This window comes from Pinus tabuliformis, chromosome 9 (genome assembly GCF_031772625.1).
Source record: "Pinus tabuliformis cultivar Carrire ecotype Pingquan chromosome 9, CPIR1, whole genome shotgun sequence".
NCBI lineage: Eukaryota > Viridiplantae > Streptophyta > Pinopsida > Pinales > Pinaceae > Pinus > Pinus tabuliformis.
In genome coordinates, this window is record NC_142307.1 from 1,470,473,856 (window position 1) to 1,470,486,860 (window position 13,005).

Sequence of the window (13,005 nt, forward strand, 5' to 3'; positions counted from 1 at the left end):
GTGTTGTGGTCCTTGGAGGCGGTTTGAAGAAAATCACTAAGTGCGTTAATTGATGGCCCACATTTGTTACAAGGACACCCATCCTAGTTTCAAATGCCACATCTTGTGGTGCCAGAATGGTTTCCAAAACCACTAGTCCTGTGCACTGTCAACTCGTGTCACATCTTATCAACTCCTGGTCCCACGGACTCCGCCAGGTCGGATTATTAACTCTATAACTTTTGCATGAATGAAGTTTGAACCAGGCACAATAACTTCAGTGCTTTTCAAAACCTTGTGCTTTGATATCACTATTAAATGTGCATGGAGAACTTCATGATAAAATGATAGTATTCTACGATATTTTTATTAATCAGAAGTACATATTTATACAATCAAATTCAGAGGGAGAAAATTATGTCTCCATAATTAGAAATACAGGAAATAACTAATCTATGTTCTAACTATTATTATATATAAAATCCTGAAGGATTATTTAATAGAAACACTCAACGAAACATGCATGGGGGGTATAAAGAGAACTCATGTACGTGAGAGCTTTGACTTAGACAAAGAAGTCCATTCTCAGGTAGTTGGAAATGAATTGGTAATAGTAACAACTAAACTCATCCATGGGTTTGGCAAAGGGTTCAAAAACACAAAGGAAAAATGGAGAAGTTAAGTAATTTTTTATCACACTTAGCGTCAACAAAATTTATGTAATTTTTTTTTTCTTTTTATTCCTCATCATTCGAAATGATAACATGTTCGAATGCTTCACAACGTCTACAAAATGTAATTTTGTTCCTTGATTTCAGGTTGAATAAAATTACAATTTTTTGTTAAGAGTAAATATCTTATCCCCTAATGAGTGGAATACTTGGTTGGTCTCTCTCACACACTTCAAAAAAATATAATTTCTTAACTACACCGCACATGCTTACTTTAAAAATAATAATTATTTCTTACAATAATGTAAAGCTAGATAATCAAGAATATTAATTTATTAGTATTTTAAAAATTATGTAGTTTTTTCTATTGGAAAAAATATTATCAATCTAAATAAGGAATACATTTTCTTTTGTAATTTTAATTATGGTAAATCTCTTTATTACATGATAATAAAAAATAATATAAACTAATTTCTTTTAATGTATATATTAATTACTAATCATGTAATTTTAATTTTATAAGTAAAATTATCTATACTTTTATAAATTTAATATATAGTTATAATTATTTTTAATATATATACAGTTAGTTAAGTGAGACTACCTTTAGAGAATTTGAACTATTGACTTATTATAAAGAGTGCAATGCATTCATTCACCATCAATTCAAAATCTCTTAAATAATTACAAAATGTTTTCAAATTTTAATAAATACATTCTTTTTCTTTATAATGTAATAAAAGAAAAATTCTTTACTAATCTCAAATTCATTTATTATTTTGAATATTCCTATAATTAAAATGTTTTTAAAGATCTTTTCTGGACTTTTTCACCTCAATTAAATTTTAAGTTACTATTCATATTAATTATACTAGGAAGGAAATAATATATTATTAAGTTATAATTCGTATTAATTATACTAAGAAGGAAATAATGTATTAAGATAAAATACAGCCCTCAAAATTACTTATAATATAAACAAAATTTTCCAAATAGAAATTTACCTGTATTTTCCCTTGTTTTTGGCTGCCACCTTCTAAAAGCATATTTGTAAGAACAGTAGTTTTTGCAGGCTTCTGGCGTGCTACACGAACACTATCACGCATAGAACTTAACAGAGTGCCGTAAGTTTTTCCTTCTCCCTTTTCAAGGGCTTTAATAAAACTAAGTGTCATGGCCCCGGTTGATGTAATCTTTGAAATAGCCTGTTCACAACATTTGAAATAGCGTAAAATGTTTACAGGTCAAACAAAACACTAATCTTAATGTTTATAGCATACTCAGAAATAAAATCATTGATGCAAAGTTAAATAAACTTGTATAATTTATATTTTGAAACATTGAAAGTAAAATAGGTTAATTTGTGTTCTGTATATAATCAAAATATATTAATGACATCAATCTAGTGGAATATTGACATGATCTATGGAGGGGATTTCAGCCTTTCAGCATTGAAGCTCAAATGCTTTGTGTGGGGTTTTAGGTGACAAGTTTTCTCCACAACACTTTTGGGACCAGGGTTAGCGAGTTAAATATAATCAACTTTAAAATCATGTTAATATTTATGTAGAGTGAAGGTACAACTATATAATTCATAGTGGGGAGGAAAAATATTGAGGTATTCTTGTGGAAGCACATTTCAAGCACAACAAATGTGAAATTTCTTTAGATCATTCTACGTTACACAAAGTCAAGGAATGATGATGGCTCTTTCAATATAAGGCCCCAGTGCTATATAAAAAAATTTCCATAGGGATGATTTTGTGGTTTTAGTGGATGTTCCATGTGGTGGAGGGTTCATTAGAAGTGTTATTGATCTAAATTGTTTGATGGGAGTTTTTCCTACTAAGGATTTGGAAGTAATCCTAGGGTGTAAAGGCAAAGTTAAGAGAGGAAGGATGGTTTTAAGGAGAAAGGAACATGACTTACAATTTGTTGTAGGTGAAGATATTAGAATGAACGAGATTCTTGACTATTTGAGTAAAAATTTGCATGGAAAATTCTTTGGAAAGTAGATGGAAAAGGATACAATGAATTTTTGGCTTCAAGATTTTTGGCCTTTGCTAATTAGGTACAACTTGACCTCATATTTTCTCCTATGGGTGGATAGGGTTTGTGTTTTGATCTGAGGATGATGCTACAATGATTTCAGGCTTGTTGGTTTTGAGGTTCAAAGTTTTTAAATATCAAACCTTGGCACCTATGGTTCAATCCTAGATCAAAGGTTTCTTCCATTATTCTTGTTTTGGTTAAGACACCTAAATTTCCAATGGATGTTTGGTTTGATGAAGACATTTTTACTTTCAGTAATGGTATATGTAGGAAATTTTGTGTTAACCAAGGTTATAAGGAAGATTCATAGTAGATTGTAGCCAATATCCTAGTCGGCATTGATATGAAGAAGGGATATGTGAGGGTCAAAAGATTGTGGAGAGAGATGTGGTTTATAGTTAGATTTTAGACAATGTGAATGTATTTTAGGTGCATTCATTGGGACAACCACAAGCATCAAGGAAAATTTTAGGGGATAAATTTATCCCATGGGTTAATTTTCCATGATTCTTTTTCCAAAAAAAGGATTTTCCAATTTCAATTCTTTTCTACAATAATTTGCCAAAATTCTATACGTTAAAAGTATTTTACTTTCAAAATTTCCCAAATTTTCCAAAAACTATATAAAATATTTAGCAATTTGAATATTTTACAAAAATATCACCAAACATTTTATGCTTGTTTTTTGAAGAATTAGTAAGATTCACAAAGTTTCTACACTATAAGATAAATATGGATCCTTAAAATTTTCCTTGACATCCATGTAGTGTAGGAGTATGACAAACCCTTCAAGGAGCACCTTAGGAGGTATAAGAGTTATGTGATTGCGGAAAGTGTGACTCAAATTGAGGAAAATGTTATTAATAAAGTTTGGAAGAACCTCTTACAAAGGTGGTGAATGAGGGTATGGATTTTTAAAATTGTCCTTGATAACCACATAGTGTAGGACTATGACAAACCCTTCAAGAAGCACATGTAGAGGGATAAGAGTGATGTGAGTGTGGAAGGTGTTACTCAAAATTAAGGAAAAGGTTATGTGACAAAGTTTGGAAAGATGGAAGAACTTCCTCCAAAGTTGTTGAATTAGGGTTTGGGTGATGATGTTATTAAATCTAATGTAATCATCAAGTTTCCCTTAGTTTCTATGGAGCACAACCCCTGAAACTATTTTGATACTAGCATGTGCAACACAAGCACTAGGAGCTAAAGGACATAGATGTTGATCCATCCAATCCTATAAAAGAGTTGACACCTGAACTAATTCAAGAGTGCACACTTCTAGAATGGCACTCATTAGGCAAAAAATACCTGAACTCCTTTAGGTATTGATGCCATTGTAAATTTGGAGTCTAGGTGGATAAATCTGACAAAGGGAATAAACATACCTTAGCCACTCACAAAACGGACAATGACATTATGACAAGTTTTTTAGGGTAGGGTCCAAAATTGATAATCCCTCTCAACTCATTCTAGTTACTTGGGTTTAGGAGGGGACATCTCCATTAAAGTTGATAAGGATTCCTTTGAAATAGAAGCTAGTGGTGGTTATAATGTTATTTAGGGACAAGGTCATTACTAGTTGAGACCCAAAAACACATGATGTTGACTAAGGTATAGGAGGAGGGGGGAGCGGGGAGGTGAGATATCTAGGGTGACTTAGAGATAAATCACCTTAAAGATGTTTCATCTGATCACGTCAATAGGAAATATCATATATTTCATATACCACATAAAGTTTTGAAATAGATGCGATAGGGTCATCAAAGACTCATTATAGGGTTTTCTAGAGTAAACTAAGACCCTAAAGTTTGTTTCTCACGAAATTTCATCAACTAACATTTATGGGCTGGGTAGTAATCACCGCATAATTTCCCTAACCTATTTCATTGAGGTGGAAAAGTGATATATCATTTTAAAATAGGAGATAATGTGTAAGGACTTAAGCATTTTAGTAAAGCCGAGGAAAAGTTTTAAAAGATTATATTTCAATTTTATTGATGCAATGGGATTGTCAAAAGGAATAATAATTGGTTGGAATACTAATATGGTTTTGATTAATGATTATATTGTCACTTTAATTCTATGCATAAGATTTATAGTAAAATTCAGGGTCAAACACTTGTTCTGCTAAATGTGTATCCTGCCTATGGAGATAGGCATGGACTTTAGGAGAATTTCTTTTAGCTTTAGTGTTTGAAGAGGGAAGAGTCATTATTAATGGTTACCTAAACTTTAATTTGAATATAATGGAAAATTGATGGGACTCAACTTAGATGGATAGACTAGTTGATTACATAATTCATTATTTGGAACAATTTGGTTTGGTTAATGTAGAACTTATTTCTCTTAGACCTACATGGTGGAACAATAGGTTAAGTAGAGATGTTGTATCTAATAATTTTGATAGGTTCTTTGTTTCAAATCTCTTTTTGTATCAACTTGACATGTTTAGATCACAAATATAGGAGGGAAGGATTTTATATCACAACCCTATGTTTTTTCAATTTGAGAGGAATGATCTTAACCTTATGACCCCAGTCAATTTCAAGCCTAGTTGGCTCAAGGAGGAAAAATTTCAAGATATTTTATTCAATACTTGGAGGCAGTCTGAGGTGGATGATAGGAGTAATCCTATTGAGCAAGTCCCTTTTCCTCTAAATATAGTCAAAGAAATGGTTTTTTTTTGGATAGGGGAAATTTATAAGAACATAGATAGGTTAATAAAGGAAATTGAGGAGGAACTTTGAAAAATCCTCATGAAAAATACTTCTCGAGTGTCTAGTGAAGAGGAAAAATTGAGGGTTAAAATTTTGGAAATATAAAAAATGAATCTATTGGAAGAGAGGGAGTAAAATTAGTGAATGAAAAGAAGGGCCATTTGGCTAAAGATGGGATATGAGAACATACAATATTTTCAACATTATGAAAAATATATAAATATAAATATTACGATCTATAAAATCGAGGTTGAAGGAGATTTGGATGTAAGGAACTTCAAGGGTTCGTATAATTGGGTGTTTGGTAATTTAGAAAATTTCAGAAGAACTTGAAAGTATGAATTTTTTGAGATCATTAGGGTGGTTTTATATTTTACCAGGTTGATATTAGGAGATGATAACAAAGACTTGAATGAGAATATTAATAAGGAGGAATAAGTACATGTATTCTTGTCCTTTTAAAAGGAGAGAAATTTTATTCCAGGTGGTTGAAATATGGAGTTTTTCCTTGGGTTTTCATATTTGTTAGGTGAGGATTTAAATAGAGGAATGAGGAATTTAGTTAATTGGGATGTTAGTTACTTTAATGATACATTCATTGTTCTCAATCCTAAAGTGGATAAACCATGCTCCTTTGATGACTTCAACTCTATCTCACTTTTCAATTGCATGTAAAATATAATATTGAAGGTGTTGGTAGTTAGGTTGAAGAAATTAATTTCAGTATTTATATCCCCATGGCAATTTTATTTTTGGGAAGGTTTTCCAATATGTGATGTATTTGGTTGTGCAAAAGAAGAGCTACATTCCATTAGATCATAGAAACTTGTAGTTATGGTATTAAAGTTAATCCTTTCTAAGGTATATGATAGAACCCATTCATCGCATCTAATGTTACTACTAATCAATATAGGCATGAGTTTCTGTGTGATCAATTAGATAATGGGGTGTGTTATGCCTATGGATTTTTCTATACTTATCAATGGAGCTACCTCCACTTTTTTAGACATAATCAAGTTTTTAGAAAAGGTTATTTTCCCTTATCTAATGTTGTTGGTACTAGAAGGGATAAGTTGAGCTATTCAAGAGGCTAGAAGGAGGTGATAATTAAAAGAAATCAATATTGGGGGCATGGAATACCTAACAAACCTTTTATTTTGGATGATGTCTTACCATACAAAAATGACTTGTAAGAGGAAGGGAGTTTTTTGAAGGAAATAATGTAGTTGTACAACAAGGCTATGAGGATGGAGGTCAAATTAAAGAAATCTATAAAGAGTTCCCATTCCATTAATGAGGGTACTTTGCACACACTGTATCTATTTCTTCCTTTTACTTTAGTGGATTTGGACACATGATTTAAGTATTTGGGTTGTATTTTGAAAACACATAGATATTGTAAAAGGGGTTGGTAGTAGCTTATATGAAGAATTGAATTGAAGATAATTTTTGGTGCAATAGGTGTTTTTTTAAAGGTGCGAGATTAACATTGGTTAAGTATATAATTTCGAAACCATTCTTTTATAGTAGCATATATTGGCTACTATACCAAAATAGGTGTTGGAAAGGGTTAGAATTAATTGTTTTATCCTTTATGAAAAGGAAGATAGAATCAGGGAATTTCCATCTCACAAAATTGTAAGCCATAACACAACCAAAGGATGAAGAAGGCTATGTGCTAAAGAATATGTATCTTTCTCATATATCCATAACTATAGAAAGCCTTTGGAATCTTATACAAAAGGAGAGTCTATAGTAAAGGATTGTGGTAGAAAATTATATTTCATTAGAATTAGTGTTGTAGTAAATTAGGAGGGGAAGAAAGCCTATTATGGGTGTTTCTAATAATTATAAATTCCTATTATAAACATTTTCAATTATTGGTAAGTAGCTTTCCTTGTGGGTTGGGAATGGTAAGCGGGTTAGGGTTGGTGTTCATGTTACCGTGAGATGTGGGAATGCTATTTTCTTTCCAAAGATATAATATATTACTTGCATGACATAGGGATATTGAATTTACATCAGATAGTGAATGCACATACAATTGATATATGGGATTAGATGTGACAAACCTTTGGAAATTTGGTTCTTGAAGCTAATTTTTCTACCTGGTGGGACATATTCTTGGAGGAACTTAGGAAAGGACATATAAGGATAAGAGAGATATACAATGAATCATGATGGTCAATGAATAAGGTTGGAGGTAAATATATAACAAAGCTTGAATATATAGTTTTGAGGTATGATAGACACCATGAAAAAAATGATGGTATTCAAAGATGTGGGGAGTTAGTATACCTAAGAAAATTATTCTCTACATGTGTTTAGCATTTAATAATTTAGTTATGACCAAGGAACTCCTACAAAAAAGATAAACAAAAGGACCATATGTTTGTGTATTATGTAGGATTAATGATGAAAACAATATTCATTTTGTAAACTTTTGTCCTTTCACTATTCAATTCAAAAGAGATATCACTCTATGGTTACACTTGGATAATTTGTGGAATGAAGGCAATGCTATTTCTTGTTTACATAAGTTATTTCAATGACAAGATTTGAAGCTAGTGAGAGAGATCCTTTTCCCATTTTTTGAGGTATTTGGTAAGTGCACAATAAAGTATTATTTGAGGATAAATAAATACTTAACTTGAAAGTTACTATTTAGGTAATATCCTATTTCACAATTTGAAAACACACATTATAACTAGAGGGAAAAGTCACATTAGAGAACTTGTGATTTACAACTTCTCATTAGGGATTTTTTTTGACATTTCTAAGGGAAGGAGAACATCTATAGTTTGGGGGGTATATTATAGATTAAAAAAAATCATTTTATTTGATTTAAGGAAAATATAGGTAGTAGATCTAATAGTGGAATTTATGAATCTCATATCCTTAAAAGATGTTAGCTCCATCCATAGGAATTTATAAGTTACAAAGATTTTGAAATTTGTTATTATTTATTAAGTGGATGAAATTGGAACAATTCTACATAATCTGATTCTTCAAAGGCTAACTTTATAACTACTTGGAATTTTTACCTAGTTTGAGTTGAATACTTTCACACATATCTTAGGGAATTAGACGTTGAAGCCGATACTTTGCCCAAAGAGGGAATTATTTAGGTTCTAGGTTTTTATGATTGGGTATTCTTTCATTATGGATGGAACTTATATCTATATTTTTATTTATTTTTACAGGTTAGTGTAAGACATTGTCTTAGGTGACAAAAGTCATATTTTATGATGAATATTTTGGACGCTACAATGTGTAAGTTTAGATAATAAGGGTCAATTATGAGGGAACTTATGGGAAAAATCAATGGCTGACTAGTTGATGGTCCTTTATGGTTTTCTTTTGTTTAACCATAAATATATAAGTCTTTGTATTGTAGCACCTAAAGGTTGCATTTTTCATTCTCCTTTTTTAATATAAGGTACAATTTTTTTTCCTTGGAAGAAAAATATCTTTGTAAAATCACAATTGAATATTTGTGAACTATCTTCTTTATGCAATAAAATCTTTCTCTAATTTGCTGATAATTTAACTTTAAATTCTAGTTTATACCATAAGGGTTTCTCTGGATCATTTTTAATGCTTGTACTTCCAAAATAAATTGAAAACGGTTTTGTATAAATGTTTTCCACCCTTAATCTACATTTACAAGTAGATTAATAAGTGCAGTTTATGCTTGGGTGTGTAAAGTCTCTCAATTTTTTGTTATTTGGTTCTTATTTCTTTAATTGGAGTTTCACTCATATAAAATATTTTGTTGTTTTAAATTCCTTGGATAGCTACAAGCATAGTTTATTTTTGGATTAGATGTATGTTACAAGTTGGTATGTAAACTCTAGGCTTGATATTCATGGAAATAGACAAGAGAAAATGCTGATTGGTATCATGATTTGTACATGAGGATTTAAGATAGTGAATCGAAAAATAACCATAACAAAATTATGATGAAGATTCAACCAAAATATATATTAATAGGGGTAATTAATGAAGTTAAACCTAGCATGAATTGATAGAATAAAAAACCCATATTGAATTATGATTCTTTACATATCAATTGTCATGACCCTAATATGGGTAGATATAGATTCAACCATGTATATAACAATAGTAGGTAGTTTGGCACTAGGCCTACATGGGCAATGTGACATATATGTATATGTAGAAGTTATTATAGTAGTTATTGTATACATGGAATTATGATTTGGATTTATGAATGCACTCATGGGCTATTGTTAGCGAATGTATAAGACAATATTATGTAACTTATCATTATATTTATTTAAGGAGTGGCGCCCTAGTAGAAAATTCACTACTCCCAAGAAAACATTATACTATATTGATTCCAAAAAATACATTTACTGAGGTCATAACATAATACCCCCTTTGTAAAGATTTACCCTCAAATCTTTGTAATTGAGAGATTTACATATGATGAAACCAAGTAATAGTATTTCTCAAAATTTTAGTTTGTTTTTTTCATTGTTAATTATCCATTCATCCATCCAAATTCAAACCTTATTTTCATAAATGTTTCATTGTTTGTTGTCTCTTAGTTTCTTTTCCTCTAATTTCATACATTGTTGTAACAAAATCAATAAGTTGAAGTTCATGGGTCCTTGATACTACCTGCAACATAATGTTTCTAAGCGGCACATTCCATGAATGTTGTTGATCCTATCAAATTGTTTATTGGGCGTGATGTTGTGGAGTTATTTATCTCTATTTCCAACTTTATTGGTAATTATGACATTGATATGCTTCCACTTTTGACGATTTGACTTCATTTTCTGTACCCTTATAATCAATCTCCTTTTATAGTATAAAGATAAGATCCTAATTATGAGATTTCTCTTCATTTTATATTTCTTTTGAGACAATACAATCATATTTGATCTTTATGTCATTAAATATAGTTCAACTTTTGCAAGTATTTTATTGTTACCTTACTTTATATTTTCTTCCTTCTCCTCTCAAAACAATTCAACTTATGTAGATATTTTATTGTGACCTTAGTTTACATGTTGTCCCTTCTCCTCTAAAAGCCAAAAGTGGTGGTATCAATAAACTTATTCCTTTTTTATTTTTTATTCTTTTCATTTAGGATTTCATCTCATCCTTTCTAAGCATTTTTAACCTCTTTATGGAGTTCCTCCTCAACTATTATAGTATTATTTTCCTTTTTGATCTTTGATTCTACCTTATGTAGATGACTTTCCAGATTATTAGAATCAATAATGGATTCGTAATTATGATTATGTAAAATTTTGAAATTTTCATATTTATTTGTTAGTTCTTCTTTGACTCATCCTCATTATGAGAATTTTGGGATCTACAATGGGATTACCAAGGAAAATAATTGAACTTTTAAATAAAATGAAAGAACACTATTTTTCTATTGTATTTTTGTTTCTTATTTCCTTATAGCTTTAATTAAATGTAATATGTATGAACCTTCAAAGAGTGTATATTCTATATACTTTAAAGTAGGCCCACACCCACTAAAAATTGAAAATACATAAAAAAAAATGTGTTTCTGAAAAGAAACTTGATTTTGTCATGTATTTTCAATTTTTTTGGTGTGCATCTACTCAAAAGTATGCAGAGTGGGCACTTGTTAGATGCATAATTTAATTTTACATTCAATGTATGCCTACATTCAACATTTGAGTAAAATTATAAGGAGATAAGTCAAAAATACAATTAAAAAAATGTAGTTTTATTCTTCTCCCTCCAAACAAAGTATGCAGAGTGAGCACTCGTTAGATGAATAATTTAATTTTACTTTCAATGGATGACGACATTCAACATTTGAGTAAACTTATAAGGAGACAAATAAAAAATACAATTAAAAAAACTTAGTTTTCTTCTTCTCCCTTCAAACATATTCACCCCTAGGGATGACATCAACATCTTAAATCTTTTTGGTTATTTTAAATTTTATTTTGTTAGTACTTGTTTTACTTTGAGGCCCATTTTTTACCTTAGAATTCCCCTAATGTTTCCTCATTCCCTTTTTTCATATATCCCCACTTTAAATTCTTAGCCTAATAAGAATTTGATTGAGATCCTTCTACTGGTAAAATCACCACCACTCTTAAGGAAGCCTTATTTTAGTTCACCTCCATCCTTTTGTAATTGAGATGCTTCAACAATTTTCTTCTATATTACTACTTTCACCTCATGTAATCCATCTTTAATTTATTCATTTCATTAAATTCCATTTATCCCAATGGCTATATTTATTGATTTAAATGAATATTTTAAGGTAGAATTTGTCATGACATAATAAACTCTATTTTTTCCAAAGTTCAAGTTCAAGTCTCACAAAGATATCAATTTTTATTATCATTAGTAGTTGATCCATCCTCCATTTAAATATTTTAAAGAAGTTTTGATCCCATGTTGAATTTTGTAGCTATGGTCAATATTCATAAGTTATATTTTAGCTCTTAAAGTATATGTAATGATTAATTTAAGACATGTTCTTAATGTCGGTTTCAAAAAGAAAAAAAATGAACTTTAATTATGATTTTTTCCCTCCAAATATAAGGTCATCTCTAGCCTACTTAAGTTGGCCTAGCCCCCACAGTCACACCACATGAAGGGAACCTTTGTTCACTATATAAGGTAATTTTTCCTCCACTTTTGGAAGTCGATTCAATCACTTATGAGGAATAATTTAGATCATATGAGGCACTATTCTAATCTAGATATGGATGACTTTATGAGATGACATAAGGATGAATTTCTGAGATGAAAATAAGATGAATTTTTGAGATGGCAGTAAGACTTATGCTCTATTGAAGGCAACAAACCAAATTATGAGGTATACTAACCATGTCGAATTGTTTGGGCAACAAATTGACTTGTCTAGAGGGCAGTTTGATCAAGTGTGGCTAGGGCTATGTCACTAGTCAGTTTGACTTCATGTTTGAATTGAAGAATTAGATGTATCTCTATTGACTTGAATAATTTCTTTAAGGAAAAGGTTTCTAGTTTTTTCTCCCATGTGGGTTTTCCGAGGATAAGATCTTGTGTTTCTTGTTTTCCTGTCTCTTCATGATCTTACTAGAATTTTGTTTCTAATGTTGAGATCTTTTGTAATTGCTTTATGATGGATGTGAATGTGAGAAATATTAACCTAAGAAACCATAAGAATTAATTATCAGTTTAGAATATCTTTAAAAAATCAACATGGTTTCAGAGTGTATGGTTGAAGATAAACCTTGTAAAAGTAAGAGCAGACTAAATCCTCTTCCTAGAGAAACCTTATCCCTAGTCCACTTACTAGACAATAAACATAGTTAATGATAAAGTTATAAATATTTAATATAAGGGCTGAAGAAGTTTAACCTCAGGTAGGTTGAGAGAGTTGGTTACAGAGGGGATGAGATTCTATGAAGCTAGGACTTAGTTCAATGTGTATTAGAAGTCTGAAATACTTCAAATGCCAAATGTGGTTGCAGGAGGCTGAATATGACCATAGTTGGAAAATAAAAATATGGTAAGGAATGATGAGAGATCCATTCACCCCTTATTAAAAATTCCAAGGAAAATCTTAGACCTGA

At 30.6% G+C, this 13,005-nt stretch overlaps 1 protein-coding gene across 2 annotated transcripts in view; it reads right to left on the reverse strand.

Moving 5' to 3' along the window:
- LOC149154161 (metacaspase-1-like) overlaps positions 1-13,005 on the reverse strand; it is a 223,734-nt gene that overhangs the window by 14,087 nt on the left and 196,642 nt on the right. For both annotated transcript variants that reach the window (XM_089438589.1, XM_089438590.1), the window contains exon 4: positions 1,655-1,855. In XM_089438589.1, the coding sequence (XP_089294715.1) occupies positions 1,655-1,855 (201 nt within the window). The remainder of the gene's footprint in view (positions 1-1,654; positions 1,856-13,005) is intronic.